At 42.1% G+C, this 25071-nt stretch overlaps 1 protein-coding gene across 9 annotated transcripts in view; it reads left to right on the forward strand.

Moving 5' to 3' along the window:
* Positions 1–25071, forward strand: part of ntng1a (netrin g1a) — a 78899-nt gene that overhangs the window by 8064 nt on the left and 45764 nt on the right. For all 9 annotated transcript variants that reach the window (XM_063912242.1, XM_063912243.1, XM_063912247.1 and 6 more), the window contains exon 2: positions 1323–1970. In XM_063912242.1, the coding sequence (XP_063768312.1) occupies positions 1731–1970 (240 nt within the window). In that variant the 5' untranslated portion in view covers positions 1323–1730. The remainder of the gene's footprint in view (positions 1–1322; positions 1971–25071) is intronic.

Consider the following 25071-nt stretch of genomic DNA (forward strand, 5'->3'; position numbering starts at 1 on the left):
TATATGTTATTTTCCCCAGTCTGACATTACACACGTCTCCTTGTCATTCTGTCACAGCTCGTGCTCGACTGCTTTTTTACACAGTCTTTACTTTGAAAGTAATCCTTTTTCAACATCTGTAAGCAGTTATCTGTATGTGGCATGCTTATATCCTCCAATCAATGTTGTACTATTTCACTGTTCTTTTATTATTTAAAGCTGCTGTGACCAAGTGTCTTAATTAATCTCAATTTCTCAAAATTAATTAAAATTAATTGGCAATGTTTCTGTTAATAACACCATTTTTTTCAATTAACAAACACCCATCTACACTGTGGCTGCTAATTGATCACTGATGACTGGAGGGGTTATCGGTCAGCCCACACACACACACACACACACACACACACACACAACCACACACTCACAACCACACACACACACACACACATCACAACCACACACACACACACACACACACACACACACACACACACACACACACACACACACACACACACACACACACCCACCCATAAAAGATGATTGAGGTAAATTCAAAAACAAAATGATAACATTTTTTTAAACAAAATGCATTATTTTTAATGTACTTCTCCGTCGTAGCCAATGAATGTAGCAGTAGTAGTAGCAGCAGTGACACACAGCTCAGACTGGTTGTCAGATATTAATAGCTGCTATATTACCTGTGAAGTAAACCTCTGTGTGTGATATAGTGCAGTGTCTCCTGCTTCAGGCAGCTCTACCACTAACGAGAAACAGCTTTAGCAGCAAGGTTCACAAGATATTTAGAAAGATGTTGCTCAAACTCTCACAAATTTGCTTCGTTAAAACTTTTCAAATCTTTATCAACAAATGTATTTTATTTCACTTTTGGAGACTTTCATTTCAAGTACCTCATTATTACTCCACAGCAAAAGGTTGGTTTTATATTGAAAAGTTGTGACTAACGAAGTAAACCATAAAACATAACGCATTAATCATTCCAGCCCATGCAGTGGGGGGTGTGAGGGGTGTGTGTGTTGGGTGTGAGCCGATGGTGTAAGCTGTCTGTAACACTGTAGGCTTGATCCAACTGAGTGAGATAAGGGATTGGTGTGAAAGCAGCAGGATCCAATTTACCCTGATGGCCTCACTTACTGATTTCCTGTGTTTTGATGGACAACAAACACCAACCTGGCACCCCCATCTTGCACCCATCTAACTTTAAATCCACAAATACACCTTTCACCCGTATCATGGCGCCAGCTAATGTTCCCTCACTGTCAATTCATACTCCCATAAGGATGGTGTACTCACCCCGCCCTTCTTCTGTTTCTCCGCAGCACCACATCGCCACGCAGGACGAGGACCATGATTGACAGCCAGGCAAGCTGAGGAGACCTGTCACTCATCTTCCTATCAGCGTGTCAGAGGGCTATCTCCTTCTCGCCTTCCCCCCTCTTCCTCTTCCTCACCTCTACCCTCCCTAAATCCTCTCCTATTATCTACTCAATGGGCTGGTTACCTCACTATCCCTCATAGTTATCAAGCACTCGAGAAAAACAGTCAGAAGTAGTAAAGAAAAACAACGAGACACTTCTAAACCTACCCTCGCTGCAACTGAGGGGAGCTTGGCATGCCTCCTCACTCCAGTTGAGTGAGTTGTCGTAAGTGGAAGTAGAAAGAGGGATCCCTTGTTAGTACAGAAGGAGATACAGCTCCTCGAAGAAGGAGCCGAGAGAGGACCAATCATGCGTTTCCATTTCGCGCTGACGCTGTGGACCGGCGTTTGCCAGGCGGCCATGCAGCACTACCCCGCAGCATGGGGCCACTACGATGTTTGTAAGTCCCAGATTTACTCGGACGAAGGCTTAACCTGGGACTACATGGCCTGCCAGCCAGAGGCCGCCGACATGACCCAGTTCCTAAAGGTCTCTCTGGATCCCCCCAACATCACCTGTGGAGACCCTCCGGAGACATACTGTGCCCTGGTGAGTACAAGTAAAGAAACATATTCCCCTAATCAATTGCACACACACACACACATACACACACACACACTTCATTTCAAGACAGCCTTCTTATCTCTGTCCGTGAATCATGTTTCTTCTCGGCTTGTCCTGACCCCACAGCCGTGACAGACACTTTCAAAGCCTCAGTGTGGCTCAGATATGTTGCCAGGGCTGAGGGAATATAGAGGTTTGTGCCCATTGACGTCACATTCTGCTGTTTAGAGAGCTACGTCCAAGTGTGCACTGCAAACACTGTTTCATGTGCCGATGATGCTCTTCACCCACAGAACAACTCTGTAAAATGGGATATTTCCAACAAAAACACACATTTCATCATAAAAAAACCTTTGTCCGTTGTTATTGCAGCTGCTCTGTTGTGTAGATGAGTGGGTGGTCTAAAATTTCCAACAATCTCTGGGTGAAATAGTGCAGAGGTGGGCTAAAAATACAACAGCATGTTTGAGGAGTTAAGTGGAACTGTTTGAAGTCCCAGTACACAGTTTTGGTTTGTTTTTCCTACATTTGGCAGTTCTTCTGCACATGCAGTGTGCATTGCTTTGCTTTTGGTCTCAAACACAGCAGTCCAACATAATAATATTCACTGTCAGGATTTATTATTAGTCAGTGTGGTTATTCTTTATCCTTAAAATGTTTATTTGTGGAACTCAGTTTGCTTTGGAGACAGTTGCTCTCCATTTCAGCATATTTGCCTTCCTGTGAGGAATGAATAACTGTCAGTGTCAGATTATTTTGGTGATCGACATTACATGCAGGTTAGTTTTGTGACTTTGACCATGTAAGCAGGCTGTGGTTAACATTTAGCTCTAAGCACCACAGCGCCTGGGCCAACCTCACAGAGCCACTATCATAGCGGTTCTGTCTCCCAAAAATACTCATGCATAATGCAGTACTTCCTAATTTTCCAGTAGAATCAAAAAGAAATTAAATAGCATTTCCTTCATGACAAGAAGTTCCTACTTATTTTCTTGCAGGAAGTATTTTTATGACCAAAAACAGGTTGAGGGTTTTTTAATTGTATTATTTCAAATAGCTTTTTGACTTTCGCTCAAATAGAATCTCAGGGATGTTGAATCCCTGAACACGTTTTCCCGCGATAGAGCGACTTGTTGATGGAAGGCTCCACATTGTTGCATGTTAGTTTAATCCTGATTACTTAAAAGTGATATTTTGTCGGCTGAGAGGCATTTCATATTGAAACAGCACAATAAAGAGCAGTGATTGGTTGATTGCTTTACCCTTTGAAGTTCATGCGGTGCTGTTGATTCTGCAAATTACACTGCAATCACACAAAAAAAACATAAATTCCTCGAGGAGCTGAAAATAAAATGAGCAAAGAAGATGCATATTAGGTCAAGTATTTAATTAGCAAGCCGCCCTCCTCCTTTTTCCGGCATCTTTTCACTTTGAAACTCACAGCTGGTCGCCTCAGATTAACGATAAATGATGAATCCATTTTGGGCCGTCGTGTGTTACCAAGTCATCAAAGATTCTCTCAGAACAAATGCACTCCTCAACAGCTCCAAGAGCTCTTTAGATAAATAGCGAGATGTTCGGGAAAGTAGTAACTTGAGAAGTATAAATAGAAGGTCGCCATCAGCATGGAGTCAGCTGAGAGGAGACACAGAGAGATTAACAAAATACAGCGAGAGAATGATCAAGAGAGGCTCAGCGAACAAGGGGGAGACGGACTCAGAGGAATATGAGCAAAGCATACGGCGACTGAAGAACTAATATCTCCTGTGTGGGGCGGAGTGGAGGCTCTGAAATGTGAATAATTCAACATGTTTTGTAGCTAATGTGTTTTATTCATAGGACACATTATTCAGCCCGACATCTCTCAGGCACTTTTGAAAAATGCTGACTCCAATGATCGGCCAAGGTTGAAGGCGAATTAGGTTGGGGCAGGGGTAGGAAGTCGAATCTGGGAGGTCACCATCAAAATGGGGTTATCATCCACTCTCCCTCAGGGATCCTTGTGACCTCAGTTGATCCTCATTTGAACCTGAAGTGTTTCCGCTGTTAGCTGTAGGTTTTCTATTTCTGGACGCACATTTGATACTAAGTTTATTGTTGTTATTATTATTGCCAGCCGTTCAGCAGTCTGTTGATCGTTGATTGAGTTAGAGGGAGTTTGCGCCGCGCTCCATGCCCTCATGTCTCCGGCAGTCAATGTGATGGGAGGGCTTCAATTAAACAGGCAGCGGTTAGCTCCGACCTAGCCATTTCCTCTCTGGCTGTACTTCACTCATCACAAATCAGTGAAATATGACCCATGCCGCTTGCCATAGAGTCTCTGCAATTGGTTTATGTTTACTTAGGGCCGCTACATGGCTCCAAATCAACATCGGAACAATTATCATTGATATTCCAGCTACTCCGGCTGCCAGTACGCTGCTGCAATGCCAATAGTGCTTTGCATCGTAAGTCAGATCATTGCAGATTCAGGGCAATTATCATTAGGCCGTGTTATCGGAGAATTTCATGTCTCTGATAATTGATTCTGCGCTCGTACAGCCGGGTGTATTTTAAAGTCTGCTTCCTGAACGTAACGGACACCAATGCCTGGCGAGAGGAGAGAAAGGCGGGGAGAGGTGCAGCAGCTCGAGGGCGTGGTGCTTATATGAGCTAAGTTTCCTCGGGTTGCGGCCTTCATATCCCACACACAAACACACACATTACAGATCCCTCTCCCCAGTAAGGCTTTTTATTCTGCTTCTAGCCCGGTGACCTTTTCGATAGCAATAAGCTGGCATTCACTGAACTCTGGCACACAAATCTGCCATCATATGAGATTTCACTGTCCCCTCCAGTTCTGCTCAGACTGGCCTTTAAAAGCCGGGACAGGTCGCAGAGCCTCCACCAGTCTGTGATTGACTTTGTGCCGGACTCAGGAGAGCAGCTTTGGCTTCATAGAAAAAGGATGTGTTGAGAAAGAAACAAATTCTCGTTAATTTGTGTGTATTTTCCAAACTTTAACACCTATAACTGGCTAAGGTTAGGGCTGGTAGATTCAACTGAGTTATAGTTGTGCTTTCCTCATGTCTAGCTCCTGTTATATGGAAGAAATTGTTTGGAAATTCAGTGTTGTATTTATTCTTCGATAGTTTAAATCCATGTAACATCCACTTAGGGATACCATCACTCCAGCACAGCTTATCATACCCTCACATGTGTTTATGATGCACTTGGCATTAAAACATAGAAACCCTCTCTAGGTGTTACTCTAAATGATATACTAAATGTACTTGTGTGTGTCTATATGTCCTTATGCATTCCTTTCAAGTACAGTTTGTCTCTTGGTGCCATGATTTTACAACCAGGAAATGCTAATGAATACTGAAACCTGATTCCACACAGACCGGTGCAGTTCATAACCAATCAAATCTAGAGTAGACAAAGACGATTATTATAAAGGTGGTGCAGCATGTGGCTTATTTTCCCCTTTTTAGCTCTCATGACTTCAACCCAAAAGTTGAATGTATAATATTTTGCATTTAAGTTAAGGTAAAATAAAGGGGGGGGGCGACATTGTAACTCAGAAGCTTGCATCCTTAATGCACCTTTACTTTGCCATGGTTTTGTAATATCTGGCAGCCTTTCCAAGGTGCCGTTGGCTCCCATGGATTTACATTGAGAAACATAGCTGACCTTTTTCGAAGCAGATCCTGATTAGAGGTTTCAGACAGACCCGCCCCAGTACCACCCCTCACTCACCAACTGTGCCGCCTCTCTACAGGCTCCACACTGACATTTCCTTAAGAAGCGAGTGCTCTGTCAGCAGCAATATGTCTCATTCTTACCGTCAGTCTTAGAGGGTGAGAGTGAGGGAAAGAGACTGGGGCTTTTTCACAAGGAAAATGTTGCTTGTTAATCTTGTTGTATCGGCTTTTTCATGAAAAGGTGGGACAGCAAAACAAGCACGAATGTAGCTTTTCCTGCTGATTGACTTTTAAAGAGGTCGGAGTCAAACATGAAGTAGCAGTTAATCAGCATTGAAAAGCTAATTAATCGTTCAATAGAACTGTTTTAACATCAGAGGAATAAGTCAACTCATTAGGTCTTCTTTCATCTTTGCCAGAGCAAACCAAATCAGAGGCGCAAAATATAAACCAAACAAGCGTAAAGGAGAGCTGTGTGTAATTCATTAAGCCATTGATCTTGGTTTGATTACTGATGGCTATCTGGAGTGCAAAACTGTTGGGCTGGAATTCTTATCCCTGCATAATTCACCAACAGGCAGCAGTTGTGTGAAGTGACTGAATTGTTCACACATGAACTTAATCTGTGCTTGAGGGAATTCAGTTTCTTTGTATGTGATTTAATTAGTACAATCAACTCACAACCAACTATTTCAATTTGCGGTAGAAAACACTGCACTGTATTTGTGTTGTTGCACCTGACAGATAACACTCTGCTTTTGTGAGTAGAGCACGTTTCATCATCTGAGGAATTATAAACTGCACAGTGGTAGCTGACTGCGGAAGTAACCTAAAAATACAAAGCACTAATACTTCATAATTAGAGTTTCCTGGATGAACATGAATGGCTTTATAAACATCTCTGGCTTGCTTTATAGCAAATCACACTGAAATGTTTTCAAAATGCAAAACCAAATACTCGTTTTGAAATCATTGGAATAATCATTTAGGTACGATTTATGTTTTGCAACAAAAAATGACATGAGAGGGCGGAGCAAAGTCAAACTAAACTCTGAACAATACTTTTGTGGGTGTCCAAAATGTTTCAATTAACTTTCATAAACTGAAAACGCACTGTGAAAGAGTCAAATTGGTTTCTTTTATAAAATATTTTACTTGCAACACAAACATCGTGCTGCATTGAAGGAGATGTCAGAAATAAGTGATGTCATTTTCTCATAGGCTTCTGTAAAATCTTCTTCTTTTTGCAACCAGTAGAGTCGCCTCCTTGCTGGCCAGTTTAAAGCAGGTTTAAACCACTTCCACATTACATTGGACTTTTGTGGAACACCTACATTTCCCTATTTGACAAATAGTTAATATCAAGATGAGTCTGCTCAGATCCTAGTCTTCCTCACTAGTTCTTGTAACTCACAACCCAGTACAAGCCTTCATTGAGTGTCTCGATACATTCAGCTGAAACACTACCGGTACATTGAGAGTAGGTTGCATATTGTCTAACACAGCACAGAACTGTCAGACTATATCTCTCTGCCCAATGTGAAGGTTACACACACCGCCGTCACGGGAGGGATCTCATCACATTCCCCCCGACCCATCCTGTGCCATAAACTTTGCATGAGCGCGGGGCACCGTCTGAATTTTGATCATTTTCTTGTTTCGTCCAACCGCTCGCTCCCCCAGGTCTTCAGACACCAACACAAACACAGACTCGTCAGCCAGCACAGGCTCGAGAGGTCCATTAAACTAGCGTTGGCAGAAAAACCCACGCGTCCTGTTATGTGCACGTTGTAGTCCAGACTGAGTAAGAAACATCCGGCGTTACATGACTCCTCTATCAGTCTTTGATGTCGAATGCATTCCAGGGTGTTGTTAATGTGCCACGTCTACATCATTAATGGAATGTGCAAATGGCAAATGGTTCATTTTATGTGAATTGCTGTTGTTACTGAGGTGAATATTGCTTTTAACCTGCCTTGCTCTCTATTTTCCATGCTATTATCATCATCACCGTCATCAACAGCAGCGTTATCACCTTTAACACGATCACCCCCAATTTCATTATCCTCCGTAGCGTGTTGTTTTATGGATATAGATATTTGAGTATTGTTTAAAAAAAAAAAAGGGCAAACAGGAGGGAATGTTTACTTCCTGTGAGAAAAGTTTCCTGTGAGGAGTTTGTGTGCAGACAGCATCAGGTTTTTATGTGATGTTGTGTGTGTGTGTGTGTGTGTGTGTGTGTGTGTGAGAGTGTGGCTCATCTATCCTGGCTCCATCAAGGCGTTCAGTGGTGCGTCAGCGTTAACACCGCCATAACAAGATAACTGTTTTTGTCAAAGTTTGGAGCTAAAACATTTCCTCCTGTGCCATGAAGTATAGAGAGGAAAGCATGGAGGAGCTAGAGAATGATAAATCTGTTTTTTCCCGCCCTGTATTTAGATGCAAAACTAGATGTTGGACTGTGAAAGAGCCACCAGAATGAAGCCATAGGAAGCAAAAACATAATATTTCACTTTTATTCAGCTCTGGTTTCCGTATACAGACATGATGAATATCCAGAAAATTAGTATTGAATATAAGTCAAGGGAGGAAGGATCTCCCATAGCTCAGATTTAGCCTCGATAAATCTTAAAGGCTCTTGGTATTGACTACAAGTCACCCAGAAAAATAACATTGTGCTATTGTTGAATTCTCTGTGCTCTCACTGGATTTGAATTTGCGTGCATGTGTACTAAGCACATGGGCCTTCACATTCAGTTCTATAGCATTCGATGATACACACATTTCTTTCTTTCTCTCATGTAATTTATTTGACAAAGGCATTTGTACCCCCTTCTATTGCTCTGTAGGCTTTAAATCCCTACTGCAGTAATGGGGCTTTTGTTGCATTTCACAGTTCATCACTCATGGAAAATGATGGTGTGTTACCCCCCCCCCCCCCCCCCCCCCATCCTCCTGTACTCCCTTAACCTCTGTGCATGAGGCTCTGAGAATTAGAAATACAGTACTTGGCTTCTGAAGACAACGGTTGACTTTTTAATTGCTATTCGAACCTCTGGGGTGGATTTCCCCTCAGAGCTCGCTTGTTTGAACACTGATTTTCACAATACCCCTTTCCCTCTTTGGGACACGGCTAACAAACGGCAAATACACACACACACACACACACCAAGCTTACAGAGCCCAAAGCATGACATAAGGTGGCATTCATATTTAGATGCACTCGTGTTTTCATTATTTGTGCTGAGGGGCTTTTAAAGTTAATTGCAGCAGATAAGTGGGAGTGTTGTGAATGGAGCAATCCCAGTGATCCCATCTCTCATATTTATCCATGTTGGTGGGTGGGAGGTGGTCACATGCTCCCGCAGCAGGGACAGTCGCTCTCCCTCCTCTTCTCAGCATTTCAAAGCAGCAGGGCCTCTCGTTCCTTATCAGCACAATAGAAGCCTTTTTTTTGTAGTGTATTACGAGTGTGTGTGTCTGTTCCTATTTGTGTTGGTATCTACATTCACAACAATGAAGTCTGAACTACCACTCAGTTTCTGTTTTAGACAACTCTTCACATCTATTTCAGGATGAATCTACTGTACATGCCGTACCAATTTGAACTGTGGAAAAAAACACAAATATCCAGATTAACAGAGGCCAGTATGTTGCCTTCTATGATGGCTTTTTCTCTCATCCGGTTCAGCTTTGTACTACATATCCATGTCATCCTTAGTGAAAAAGTGCCGTCATTTTTTATTCAGACGTATCGGGAATCATCAGATCTGCATCAAAGAAAGGGAAACGTGAATAAATGTACCTTCAGCTGCTGAATCATCAAAAACGTTTTCATTTCTTTTTCAATTCTTCCCAAATAAATGTTGCAGAAACACTCAATCATTGGCAGTTTTGAAAGCAAAATAGGATATGGCCTAACACTAAATGTTATGTTTGTTGTTATCGACAGAAAGCATTGACAAAGTGTCTATTCAACCCATAAGAAAGGGGGAATTGGAAGCCATTTCACCCAAGATAAGGTTTTTCTTGCCCTGTTTGGTCCCTGAAGAGCGTTCCTATCCTCTCAGACAGCTTTTTGGCCCATTGTCTGGTCCTGTTTGTTTGAGGGGAAATGTGAGGCTGTACACTTCATCCTGACAGGCTTCAAAAAAGACTCCTGGATTACCTCGACTGACAGCTCCCAAACCCTTAGATCTGTTGTGTCTGGCCCACACCGAGCACAGGGCAAACTCTGAATCAATAGCACCGCTATCATTGATGGGGATTGAATGCTCAATCCAAACGCTGAATACCCTCTCATGAACGGCATAAGAGCATTTTTCCGCTGTTCATCTCAGGTGTTTTTCTCCCTGGCAGACACGAGTACAGCCGGAGCTGAAAGGGAGTGTAAAGTTTGTTGGGACGTGCGCCTTGTTGGCGCATCAAAAAATAGAACTCAGGGAGATGAGAGGCCACGGATGGAATTGTCTTCAAAGTGCAGAGTCGACAGGCTTTTTAAGGGATATTACACTCTCATAGAACATTTTCATTTCTCTGTGCGCTCAGCTTGATCTGACGCTGAGAGATAATTTGGCATTTGCTGCCATGTATCATTTTGGATGACTACTCACTGATAGTTGCAAACTGGATTTCTAGTTCTGAAAACACAGCGGATAACGGAAGGTAAAAAAAAAGTGGCGGTTTTCTTAGAAACTCTCCTATCAAACCTATACAGAAATATAAGAACTGTTACTGAGATGTGAGTTTATTCTTTTGGGAGAGCACTAATGGTTCCTGTGAGCACTGTCCCACACATGGCTGAGTTGCTTTGTAAGCTAACACCTGCTCAGCAGAGGGAACCGGAGTGGTCAGCGCACAAGACGAAAGGGAAAATGTGCTTGTTTAATTAAAGAAGAGGAAGAACCAGTGCTGCTATTTACTCCTAATTCTGACATAAATCTGCAGTTATAGCACCGGCGAGACTGTCCTCTCCCCAATTTAAGAGGTACCCAAGAGCTTTTCCTTAATAAGCAGTCCTCCTGATTAAGCCCAGGCATGCGTTACAGTCTCTTTCTGTGGGAGAGGGAAAGGACAAGCTGCTGAATTTAACTAGAGGGGAAGTAGTTAGCAAAGTGCCGTCACAGATATTGAGATGGTTAGCATTTTATTAACCCCAGTCTGGACAGAAAGAGTAATTGGTAAATTGGATGTAGACTTGCAGTGTCTGCAGGACTTTGGCCTAAGGGGGCTGGGATGTAGACACTCGGCATTTCAACCTCTCCATCTCCCGAGCCCTCCACTCAGGGAAAACTGTCCGCCTCAGTCCATCGCTCTGCTAATTAGCGACTTGTTTTATTTCCTGTGGCTGCTACTTTCAGTCTTTTTTTTTTATTCCCCCAGTCGGGAACGAGAGGACATTGAGTGAAAACATCTTCCACAAGGTGCCAGGCACTTGTCAGAGAAGTATCATGTGACAAGGGTTCAAGCGGTAATCTGTTCATTATGTTTGCGAGGACAGCGAGCGATTGAGAGCCTGGCGTGGAAATGCATTTTACATCCCCTCTGTCTGCACATCAGAGGCTCTAAATGAAATGATTTAGTTGGAGGTGCCAGGCTTTTGCTGTTACTCTGGGACACACATTGTTGTCACGTTGAAGGCTCTCTTTCAACCACATTCAGCATGGCTTCAGACTATTCCCCCGCCGTAAACACTGGGGCAATACGCCAAGCTGCAGACGCTGTGGCAGGGAGCGTTGGCGTTTGATACGAGTCTGCTGCCCCCCGCTCTCCCCCCTCCTCGCCTGAATTCCCTTGGATCTCATCAAGGGCTTTCTTCTACATGTATTATTAGCTGGCTTGCTTTCTCGGCATCACCCTCAGTGCTTTAGAAAAAGATGAGACACATTGAGGGTCGGACCGTTATACATTAGTTGTGGATGAAATGTATCAACACCTGATTTTATATGGTAGGTTAGATTGTGATGCCATCATATCTGGTCTTAGACTTTAGGATGTCTCAATGTATCAACACTGTCTCCTACACACGTTTCAGTTTCGCCCGGGCCAGACTCCCCTGGTACTGTTGTACTCTCATTTGTAACACAGATTCAAAGCATTGATATAATTATGCTTTTTAATTAAATTGATGGTTTTAGGGGACTTAAGGTTCTGGAATGTTTCGTGTTGAGGCGAGAGCACCTCTTTACTCCGGTAGTCAGGGCCGGCTTTGAGCAATTTGCTGCCCTAGGCAAGATTTTAGCTGGATGCTAAGCTAAACTAGCTTCGTATTTATCGAGTGGGAGGTATACTACACATGTTTGAACAATTTATTTAAGAGATTCAGATGTTGATACTAAAAAATATAATTCTAGGCTGCACAGTTGGGCTTAGTGACAGTAAAACTGGCTCAGTTAATATATGTATACAACAACATTATATTTCAAGTTTAAAATGCTGCTAAAAGGATTTCTCCAAAACACTCATCTCTGAGTCTCAGCACTTTGGCTGTCAGTAATTCAGCACTTTATTTTCAGCAATTGTTTTAGTCTCAGCTGAATTAAGTATGTCCTGCTAATAATCCTAATTAGCTACACTAATGTCCCGTCCCCCTCCCCCCTCCACTGAATACTCCCTCTGGTGTGCAATTGAGGTTGGAACCCATTCAGCCCTGCAATACATCTCACTCTGAATGATGGCAGGAACTTTAGCCACTTTAAATGGTGAAGCAGTGTTACTTTTTTTGAGGCTTTTGCTGTAGCAGAGCATCACAATACATACTAGACATTATTTTACAAAAGTCTACTAAATGTAATCTTAGAGTTTAAATCTTTTTCATTTTCTAGTCAGTTATTGTACTATCTGTTTTCTCTCTTTCGTGTCAGCTGCCAGCATCAATAGGATGTTTGAACAGTAAAAAAACTAACATCTTTGTTCACCATGATGCAAACCATCTTGGTGTTTGTTCTTTACAAAGAGCAAACACAGCCAGATTTATATCAGTTGACAAATTCAAGAGGGATCATATTTCCTGCATTTACCCCGGTGTTAATGATATAACGGAGTGAAACCTGGCTCCAGCCCCTGATTCATTGCTCCTGCCTCCTTTGAACCTGCGGAAGTGCTTTTGGGGAACAGATCATAAGTGCCAACGTGTGTCTATATGTGTGTTGGTGTGTGACGGTGTCTCGCTGTGTATCCGGGTGCCATGTGGCAGCGAGCGACTCGGCTTTGCTCTGCCAAGAGATAAGAACACAGGGTAAGCCGCTCGCTGTGCCAGCCTACTGGATTTCACCTCTGAATCGTCTTTGTTGGAAGTTGTAGGGCTGCTCTATTTCTAAAGTGACAATTCTTGCAGAGCGCCATATTGACTTTATATGCTGTTCGTGCTCAATGTACGAACCTATTTGAAATAGATTATCAATGGCAAAGCACTTGAAAGAGAATAGTCAAAGTTAAACCCTGCAAGAGCTAGAAACTGAAACGTTGTTGAAGCATTGTTCATGGAGGATGTGCTCACATGGTGATTAGGAGTGTTAGCAGCTGGTCTAATTGTTTTGATTATGTAAATACTGTAATATCTTAAGAGCTCCATATTATCATCATTATATGAAGATTATGTGGAATAAAGACTCTCCTGAAGTGAAGGTGTTAGACTGTTGTGCTGACTGGATGCATGTCTTGCAGAAGATTTCTGCCAATGAAATGTTGGCAGCAGTCGCTAAGCAGGTCTGCAACGACAGGGCAGAGCCTGCTGGGAAGTGTAGGCGGATGCTGGCATATGGCTGAGGTTGCTCACAGGCTTTTACCTCACCCTTGTTAGGCTGCCTTTTTAACTTGTTGCAAGTGTGCAGAACTGAGGGAATTCCAGTGGTAAATTAGTGTCTTATATTGCCGCACAAAGGGGTCCATAAACTCCTAGTGTCGTGTCTGTGTGGGGCTGGGGGCAGAGGATAGAGGCCTCTAATTGTCTTACTGCCATGTCGCCATGTTTCAGATGAGAGGAGACACAGGTTGCTGAAGATGTGCAGCCACTAGGTCTTATTCTGCTTTGTTGGTATGGGGTTGTTTGTTAATATTTTCTAACCATAAGGCTATTTTGTAGTGACGGTGGTAAGAGGCTTTCAACACAGCGGCTATACCTTTGTTGTCTAAGGTTTATTAATTGGCAACCGCTCTGTTAGACAGGCAGATTCCTCTGCTGGGTGACCTCTGCGGATCGGTGTCTGTGGTTGAAGAAGCACATTGTGAGACCACAAACACATAGGCTTCTCACACCTTGGTTCATTGGCAGGGGCTCGTTATCCGATTGCTTCAATTCCCTCGCTCCAGTCCTGGTAAAAGCTTACTTAGGCTGAAACATTTCAATTTAATGACCTGCTCTTCACAATTTACAAAGACTGACTTGGAAAATGATCTATTTCTTTGGACGGAAGTTTTTTCTGGCTTGAATCCCATCACACTGCAACTTTGAGTTGGAACAAACCATGTGGATGTTGCTCCAGAAGTCTTATAATATACATGTTACCCTTGCATTTTAATATGTTAAGCTTGAAGTATTTATTCATAACGTATCCTATTGTTCCTCCCTAACTGCCATGACTTTCCCTGAAGCGCTTACAGTAGATATGAACATTTTTTGTTTTTCAGCTACTGTACACTGAACCAGTGTTTACCTTTGTTTTATAATTGCCGGCGGCACAGTCCTTGTTTTTACCTTTTTTCACAGGGACATTTTAAGTTATACCTTATGAATATTCAACACAGAAACTTTTACATAAAGTAGAAATACGATATATGTTTGAGTGACAGCCACTAAACCCCCCCTCCTCCCAAAACCTTGTCTTTTCAAATCCCTTCTGGACACCGCCTGGCTGCCTCCAGCATAACAATTTAAATCCCACCTGATAATTCCTCTTGTCACACTGACAGCTGTCATCAAGTCAGCCGTGTTCCCTGTTTAGTTTGCTTTTCAAATTAGCAAGTGGATATTCTCACATTGGTCTTTGTTTTTCCTCCTCTGAAAAAGGAAAAATACACCCTCAGGGAATGCAACCAGGCATACAGCGAGTTTTGTTCCTGTTGCTGAGAATTGACAGGCGGTTTGATTTGGCATTTGCTGCAGTTTGCTGCCACAATTATTAAAGTTCAGAGTCTTTCAGTTCAGATTTGTCTGGTATCAACCTTTGTTGTGCACTTCCTGCTGCCCTGTTTGAATGTATCTGTTTCATTATACAAAAACCTTCTAATGTTATTCTGAAACACAACCCAGTGAGTCGTGAAGGGCGAAACTGATTCAGGTCAGTGAGGCAGGTGTAGTTTTGTGTTCCAAAGATTTCTTTTTTAAAAAAACAGCCTTGTAAAGTATCTTGGAACCAAGTTGAGTTGTTAACCAAAGCACATATGCCGCCTCAGCATCTGTTCAGCATCAAAATACTTGCAGGGAAGTATCATATCCTACCTCAGCTGCATGTAAAATGCAAAAGAATGATTATGTTGAATTACACCGGCATTATGGCAATGACTCAGGCTTATTGTCGGCCATAAAACAGCATAAGTGGAGCCTGTGGAGTAATCAGCTAATGTTCTGAAAGCAACAAACAATAATATTTAATCGGCTGACAGAGCTGCAGGGCTGAGGCGTGCCAACACATAATCACTAACCTATCCGCTAACCCCCAACCACAGCCACGTATTTCAGTTGTAACAGCCTCCAGGACCTGTGTTTCTGGTTGTTCATAGGCCACAGTGAAAAGGCTAACTGGATGTACAGCACGTCATATTTAGTGGGGATGCTAGTACAAGCCAAAGCTGGGAATTTGGACGTGTGTGGTCTGTGTGAAGCTGGCTGAGGTGAGGAGCAGACCAGCCTGAATTATTGAGATCCAGCCTGGCTGCTGATCACACCCTTCCTCCTCCCCCGGTTGAGAGTTCCTGCTGTGAGGAGATTCTGGTTGAGGTAAACACACGAGGATTCCTCAGAAGCAAACCTCTCCATCTCCCTCTTTCCCTGCATTTCTCCTGTATTTTATTCAAATGCAGGCCTTTCACAAGGTTAGCTTGTATTTCATCAGAACTGTAGGAACTTAGCATTGCTCTTCATTGCTCTTTCCCATCTTTTCAACATCTATTTCCTTCCTATCTGAATTCCTCCTGAGCGCAAACACACACCCTTGTTACCCTTGCTGAACAACACTCAACCTCTCGCTGGAACACTAAGCCTTCGGAATCAGGTTATCTCTTAGACCTGTTTCAACTTCCTGATGTGAGAAAGTCCTGAATATTGAACTAGATATATTCTGTAATGCTTCAGTTATACCCCTTAAATATTTAGACTCAAATATAAATGTTTTCACTTTACCACCTCAATTATCTTTACTTACAACATTCTATCTACACTGTCATTTTAATTTGATCCTTTGATCACCAGTTATCTGTCATGCGTGTATCTAATGAAACGTGTATATTGGGGCAGCAGAGTACGGACAGTGTGTGAGAATTCTAAGGTTGCGTGAATCTGTGATGTTAAAGATAGACCTGCAACCTCAGTCTGGAAATCACCCTCAGCAAGAACACATTTGCATGTGTGATCTCTACAACCATTTGCAGAGGCCTGTGTCTCCTTGTAGGCTCTCCAGACCCATACTTTCATTATAGGCTTATTGTTAGCAATGGTATGAACACCATTTTGTTTGTGTTCATGCATAACACAGTTGCTGACTTCAAGGCCTTTACTGTTACGAACGACACATGTACCTTTACTGCTCCCGCATAATGCTTAGCTCCCATTAAAGCCATTTGATTGCTTGTACAAGCTTAGGTCTAAGGTCATTGCACAATATTCTTTCACCCGTTGTCATCCTCTATTCAAGCAGTGTTCAGATTGAAACACACAATTGAAGCTTACCAAAGCCCTCTGACATAGAGTGAACACAGCGGTTTAAAAACATCGTTCACACTCTGGTTGCTTCATTTGAAGTCTGGACCGGTTCTGTGGCATCAGAACTGACTGTCTGCAAGTTAAAGTGAGAGATTGTAATTATTTTAAATTTCCACACCGCTTCACAGCTTGTTTTCACGGCTTTATTGATATTCAGGAGGTTTATTAATTTAGGTAGATTGGCTGTCATACTCTTATTAAGATGTTTGAACTGGGAGGAGGGTTGGCAAGGCTGCTCTGTCTCTGCCAGCTGTGTGTGTGTGTGTGTGTGTGTGTGTGTGTGTGTGTGTGTGTGTGTGTGTGTGTGTGTGTGTGTGTGTGTGTGTGTGTGTGTGTGTGTGTGTGTGTGTGTGTGTGTGTGTGTGTGTGTGTGTGGTGTGTGTGTGTGTGTGTGTGTGTGTGTGTGTGTGTGTGTGTGTGTGTAAACCTAATACAATGAAACAGCAGTATATTCATGTACACACAAGCGCATAAAAGTGAAATGTCTCTATATTTCAGAAGTGTCCTACATTGAAAATGGACACACACACACACACACACACACACACACACACACATGTATTGTTGAACGTGTGGCCATGTTATAGATCATTTTTGATTGCATTCGATAAATGTAGGGGAAGTCTATCGGACACAAATGAGACATAATTACATCCAAACCCTGTGTCTTTAAGGATCTGAGTTTCGACTTTTTGAAAGAAGTGCTTTCCCCAAACTACTGCAAAAAAAGTTGTGAAGCAAAACATTGTCTCAGATTGTATATTTGAATATTTGATAAAGAAAATCCACTATTAGAAATAATTTAACACTGGCCCAAGAGCAAAGGTACACAAACATATCCAGAAACAACTGTCCAGGTCTTTGTTTATTCATCAGAGCGTCATTTCATCCTAAAACTGAGACTGTTGTCCTAACCAATATAACAAGTGATCTGCACACACACACACACACACACACACACACACACACACACACACACACACACACACACACACACACACACACACACACACACACACACACACACACACACACATTTTTCAAACCCAGGTAGTGGTATGATAATGCCACAGAGATTAGATCTATAGGGAAGACTGAATTACAGCCAGCATTCATCCTGCCAATACTGTTGACTCAGAGGAAAGGCTGAAGTTTGATACTCCGCAGTGATATGCACTAACGTTATTTTTCCTCCACTGCTCCAGTGATTCCTTATTTACGATGAAATAAAACGGCAGTTTGAGTGGTATTGACATTGTCGATCCCTGTTGCATCATAAAGAGCTACTGTTGTTTGCTCCCCCTTCCGATAATGTGTCCCGTTTATTGATGGTGTTTTAGTGTTTTTTTCCTTGCGTACAAAAAGCTTGTTAAACCAACCACTGAACTGTTTATTTTTTTAGGCATCATTCCCTTTGGCATCCAGTGTTTGCGTTTTCCATCGCTTTTCCTTGCCACCTTTCCCCGGCAGCATGCTCTCCCTCGCCACTATCAAAACTAGGCCAGCCGAGCAGGGTAGACACAGAACAGTTATCCAGTGTAGTTGAAATGAGAGATAAAGGCTGAAGTCAAACAGGCGGTGGCGGGGCAGAGCGTCGTCGCCCATTTCCAAAGTTGCATCCGAAGAGCTGTCGAGGCACTCGCTCCCTGCCATGTTTAGCGGGGTGACAGAGCATTTGTAACACCTCCGCCCATGGCTTCCACAACTCTGTCACGTCAGATGAAATCAATTTCAGAGAGAAGTATCGGAAGGAGGCAGTGGAGGGGAGACGGGGAGAAGCACATACAGTAAATCCAGGGATCTTTTTCTGCTTAGCGAGGAGGAGTTTGAGACATTGCTGGGTCTGGAAACAAAGGCGCTGCACCCTGGCTTCCCTATGCATTGTTATTGTTGTCAGTCACAGGCGAGGAAGTCTAGCCTCGGCTTGTGGTGTTTGGATGGGGGGGGATACAGAAGAGCTGAACAGGAAGCCAATGAACAGAAAAAGCGTGTCGAGTGATGAATCCTGGATGGAGTGCCTGGGAATTAAACAACCTTGGTGTTTATACTCATAAATAAATACACTGCCCTGAATAAAACCCAGTAGACTACACACATATATTTTGAGGCAGTCATTAAAGCATACCAAGAAGAAAGTTGGTGTTTATCAAACATAATATGGAACAATCTTTTGTTGTATATCCATCTGCTTGTGAACATACGGACTCGTTTACACTTATTGTCTCCCTTTATGTTACATATTGCTTAATAATTGCTCATTGAGCGTGTAGGAATCTTATTACTAGAAAAACCTCCTCTCTTAATACATTATGTTTTAATCCCAAAGTTTGCATAATGATTTCCCAGCTTCTCCCTTATTAAGCCTTCTTTAGCATTTGAAAAGCAAGGTGAAATCTAACTGTGGTTGCACAAATGTAGTTTTATGCACATATCCTTGTAGGAGTTCATAAATAGTCAAGTACTAAAATAGGACATGGGAACCTGCAGTCAGCACTGTTCTCTTTTATTTTACCAACCCACTCTACAAAAAAAAACACTTCTAACACCTCTACAAACAACAGGACTTTATTATCTGTCCCAGATCAAATACTTACTGCTGTTTGATGTCATTGTATGTATATTGCAAAGGCTGGGGACGATGTATATCAAGGATATCCATCTCTACCAGGAGAATATTCTTGATTGCAGCAATTCTTCTGTTATTTTAGCTGTGAAAAGAAAAAGCCAATGATGCTCGGCATGCTGTCTTCCCGGAGTCACTGGCTTTAAAAAACACACTTGATTAAGCCTGATTGTGTTCTAGTGTCTGTCAAGACATAAGACATGTCTGAAATCTACCATTCTGCTCGAACTTAATGTGACTTCCCTCTTGTACGGCTACCAGCTGAGCAGCAGCTCATTTGACATGTTCTAACTTAGTCTGCATGACAGAAAAACAATGTATGCTATGTTTGTAAACTGTTGATGCAAACTTTAGTTGTCAGAACTCCAAAAAATCCAAACTTCACACAGACTGCATCAGGGAGTGACAATCCATTTCTTCCCAGTGATGGAGTATCTGATATCTTTGAGGATTTATCAAACTCGGAAGTATCAAAAGATCTAAAGCAGCATCACTACCCGTGATACAGATTTGCCATTAAAAAAAAGAGGGTAAGAACTAACAACACACAGGTGTAGCTCGTTTTAAGAATCAATATTTAAACATCTAACGAGTTTCATCATTCAGTCAACTTCTCCACACTTGATGTAAACTCACCGCCTAAAGCTGGGGACGGTCCAAAAATGGCATTCAAGTAATATGATTTCTGTCAATAGCTCCCTCTGAAATCCATTCACTTATGACTCATGATATCAACTCTTCCCATTGCATGTGCAACCTACTGTGCTAAAATGATGTTTAATAGCCCAATAAGCTGTCGGGCTGTCGCTTTACACACTTTATATTACCCTACAATCATCTAGACCTGTTTCTATAATAAGCAAGAACTCAAATTCTCCACAAGTATCACTGACATTTCAAACTTTCATTCAGACTCTGTTTTAGCTTACTATTAATTAAGATACACGGTTTAATGTTATGTGATTTTATATATTTTACAGCACAACTGATGTGGAATAAAAGTGTCAACGCTGAAGAACAAATATAAGAAAATAAGCTGTCAGGATGATATCTGGCAACCTGGACTGTAGGCGTCGCCCCCCTCTGGCTTAAATCTGAACACAGATACAAAGTATCTGCAGATGCAGATTCTAGCTGTGTGTTTCTGTGTTACACTCCTAATATTCCTATGTTGATTTAGATTCACAGGAACCAACATTAAACATACCACATGAAATACAGTCCTGGCATTAAACGCCTAACAACACAAAGCACATACTGCTGTCCCGAATGAGTCCTCCCTTTTTATAGTCAACATATGTACATTAAGTACACGTAAAATATGACTTTAAGGTGGTTTATAGTCCTATGAGTGTCAACAAAGAGGTTCTCCTCCCATATCCTTTTATTCCAGCTATTTTAAGCTCATTTCTTTTACTGAAGTGGGTTGCCGCCTGAAAACCAGTGTGCGTCTGTGTTTGGTGCCAGAAATGTACACAAGACATTTTACAGGCCACCCCCACCCCCCTCACACACACACACACACACACACACACACACACTGCTCTGTGTGGTCTCATTAGCTCGAATCTCTTGGTTTAATTAATCACTAACAGAGTGCTTAATTCATCTATAATTTTAGCAGAGTGGAGTTGATTAGTGTCGAGTTTCCCTCTGGCCCTGTTTAAGTTTTCCTGATTTTCCTTTTCTGTTTTTTCTGTCATCTTTTATAACGGCGGCTCATCAAGCGCTCAGAGACAATCAGCTGGCGGAGTACCCTTGACTCCCTTTTGAGGATTGTGATTACGATGGCGGCGGATACTCAAAGTTATTGTCGCGGAATCGAGTGGATACACTTGTGTTTCATTGCTGGCTTCACGCTATTAGAGTCTTCCTTTAGTTTTTATTTGATAGCCTCTTTTAGTCTGACAGGAGATCAAGGGAAAGCTGCAGCAAGCTTTCAGAGAGTCAAGTGTCTCTCGCTTTAGTGCATTGTTGGTATTGACAAGTTTCTTTAACTCAGTTTTAATGACGTTATATCACGCAGTATAACATTGTTTCTTTTTTTTATCACTTGAGTTAGATAAATTCAAGTTTCTATTATTTTCTGTGGTTACAACTGCTGATCATACTGAGTTATTAAGCTGACAATGATCATATTAATAGTACCAAGTTGATGTGTGAGTGTATGCAGTCCTTATTTTTCTTAAGGGTTCTGTGTGACTAGCCTCTGAAATATATTTGTGTGTGTGCTCGCGCCATCTTTGCCTGTCAGTACGTTTGAGTGTCATGATCCTGAGAGCTTCCGAGGAAGAAAAGGGCCGAGCTCTTTTTCCCAGGAGTCATCTGCCAATCACTTCCTCAGATTCAGTGGTAAGAAAAAAATGGAGGGTAGAGAAGGAGACAGAGAAAGAAGAATAAAGGGGAGAAAAGAAGAAAGTCTCCCTGCAGAATGACTAAATAGACCTTCAGTGATCTGACAGAGAGGCCTGGAGCTGAATCCCAACTACGCTGTGCACAGTTAAATATCAGCACTGGGAATGCCTAGCTTTACCACCCTATTGATTTTAATCATCTCTTAAAAGCTCTGACTTTAAGAAAAATAAATAAATAAGAGCCCCTAAAGACTGCAGTAAAGAAAATCAAATCCAAGGAATCCGGAAGATGACCACTGATTGGATTGTTTTGACATCTCCAACACCCTTTGCCCCCCCCATATCATGCCAAGACATTATCATAAGGTGCTAAATTTACCCCCCTGCTCTGCCCGCTGCTGACCGAGTCCAAAGGCTCATTAACGGAAATAGATGCTCCCTGTTCACATGGCGGTCTGTAGAGCTATTAATGAGGGGTGAAGCTCAATGACGGGAGCTTGATTGAGAATACTTCACTAGGAGTGCAGTGTGATTCCACTTATAGGACTGTAAGAGCTTTCAGAGCACAAATTGTTAAACGGATACTACTCTTATATTTATGATTCAACAGCAGCAGGACCAATTCATTTTTCTCCTGATAGCATTAACTTGCCTCCTTTTTCTGATCCTTTTCAATGCTTCCATTGAACTGTGGCTTTCCTTAAAATAAAAACATTGGCTTTCTGTATCTCTCAGCTCAGAAAAATAGTTATAATAGTTAAAGTTAAGCATTCAATAGCCATGATTTCTGACTACACACGGCCATAACAACATGGTCCTTTTGGTGATTTTCTCCTCTGAAACCTCACTGAATGAGACTTTATTTTAAACTTGTGTTTCAATACACTGTTTGTAACTTAGATAGTAAGCAGGGTGTTCCTGGAAAAAACAAGATTAACACGTTGTCTACATATTACATGTACGTGCATGTTAGCAGAGCAGCAGCATTAGTTCTCTAGTTCTCTAGCTTAGCAAATGTTAGCATGCTAGCAGGTAGTTTTTGTAAAATTGAAACTAAGAGCTGATGGTGGCGATATATGAAACACTAAGTGATCACCAGACGTGTTACACTTTATCCTGAAGGAGACATAAACATAGAGGCACAGGAATGGCAGTGGGGGGTGGAGCAGCAGGGAAAGTGTGATATGACCTCGGCCTCATGAAGTCAATCCCTGGGGGGTTTCTCAGCTAAAGGATGAGGGGTGATCATGGCTACAGGCGAGTCTTGTTCTCAAGTCTTAATGTATGGGAAAGATTCTTCAGGTTATCTGAGCAGACAGTTTGATTGAGAGATGTAACGTTGCAGCAGCCAGCCGATCGATTGGGCCCCGGTGTATTGGCTCACTGTGGAGAAATGTCTTAATCTTAATAAACGATGAATGACACTTGTCTCGTGGAAAATAACTGTGATCCATTTCTGTTTTGGTGGGGGCAGCAATGTTGCTATTTGAAAATATATTTTAAGTTTTAATCTGCACAATCTACTGTGTTGAGCAGAGCATTTTTCATTGTAGCCTATGAGTCACAATTTTATGTAAGACACATAATGCATAATCCAAATGACCAGTTTGTGACAGCACTCAAACTAAATGAATGACTTTTCTACTTTTCTCTTTAAGCAACTTGTTAACTAATAATGATTGTTATTTTTTATCTTGTAGAACTTCATAAAGGATGAGGCTTTCATTTGAAATGGTTCCATATTATTCAGTCTGTATTTTAAATTAATGCTACTATCACTGGGTATTCGTCACGGATAATGCCTTATTGTTAGCTGTGGAACTTCTGAATTAAGACAATATTGTCTAGGTTGATTTCCAACCAGGGGTACTACCCCAGGAGTCACCTGTGAAGTTGTCAGGGAGTTTAGAAGATTATAGCAAAGCTTAACTAATTTGAAACTATTTAAATACCTTTTTTATTTATTCGTCAGATGCTACGGATGTTGTACAGCGAGCATATCATCATTGGGAAATTAGATGATGACGTTTTTCAACACACAATCTCTGTCCCCTGAAGTAGTGAGAAGTGAGTGGTACACTAACTGGTCAAATTAATTGCCTGTGTTAAAGGTATGCTTACAGCCATCAAACACCACTTGGCTGTAGCTCCTGAAGTACTTTCCTCGCTCTCACAAATCTACCATCTCGCTTAAGCAGGGGATATCGTCCTGTCCTCCAAACCATATCGCAGTGGTACCCAGTGGGGCTCGCTCCGCCATATAAAAGATAATGGAATATAAAATTGTTTTTCTATCCTCTCAATGTGCCGAGGCTGCGTGCTGAAGGCTCTCCCCACCATTGTCTTAAGGCTCATGAATCTCCTCAATCGCCACCAATGATCGCGACGAACGCAACACGACGACATTTACAAACCGTCTCGCCTCATAACCTCCTCTCAGCCGACTGGACGGCCTTTACCGCGGTGCTTAAGGTGGTTGAACTGTGCGGCGAGTTGCTTTAGATCACTATTGGATTTCCCCCACTGGTGCCGCAAAACAGCATATTTCATCTGCTGGACACTTTGAGCTGTCTGCTATCAGGCCGCTGAGGGTCGGTGGAGCACCAACACCCTTTGAATATCCGTGTCTGTGTGGTGGAGCAACAAATGTCATGGTTACACAAACTTTATAGTTGTGATTCATTTAGGTTAACAACCAAAATATTAAATACCCAATGCTTTTAACAATCCTCCTTTAGCAATTAATGATCAAATGTGTTGTTGATTATCTGTTGATCAATATAATCAATTCATTTAGGATGAATACGTATTAATAAAAGATTAGGATAGTGTATCAATATGGCTCCCTTATGTATGAATGATCGTGTAGAGAGAGTGTGTTTAAAACTGTTCATCGTAAATCAGGGTTTAATTTTCAACCCATTCCTTAAGCTGATTATAATCATTAATTTATGTTCCTGCTTTTACTGTTTTAACCTAAAACTGCACAAATAACTAGTTATGCCAAAAAGCTCTTTTAAAACCTAAGAAAATCTATGCTAAAAATATGTCCCATGTGAGACAGTTGGCCTGCTGAGCCTGGTGTGTGTTTGGGTGTGTGTGTTTTTGTTAGTGTGTGATTTCAGGTCCCCCGTCGCCTTGTTGACCACCGTCCAAGCCGGCCGACCTCTGGCCAACCCTGAGCCATTTGAAAATATGATTGTAATCCTTGTGAGGATTTGGCCTGGGTGTCTATTACCACTGTAATCTGTCACACTGGCATCCAATATTCATTCCACGTCCAGGTTAAGCCCCTCTTTCTGTCTGCACCACCCAGCACCATGTGAAGGAGAGGGAGCGGGGGGGAGGGGTGTGGGAGGTGGAGGTGTTGGCATGACTGGAGAGAGAGAGAGGGTTTGAAATTGAGAGAGCATTGCTTCAATCAAGCCCCTGGGTCGGGGTGAAGAAATCTATTGTGGAACACAAGGTCTCATTAATGCAGCAGGGATAGCTTTAACCCCTACAC

The sequence above is a fragment of the Eleginops maclovinus genome, chromosome 21, assembly GCF_036324505.1.
Source record: "Eleginops maclovinus isolate JMC-PN-2008 ecotype Puerto Natales chromosome 21, JC_Emac_rtc_rv5, whole genome shotgun sequence".
NCBI lineage: Eukaryota > Metazoa > Chordata > Actinopteri > Perciformes > Eleginopidae > Eleginops > Eleginops maclovinus.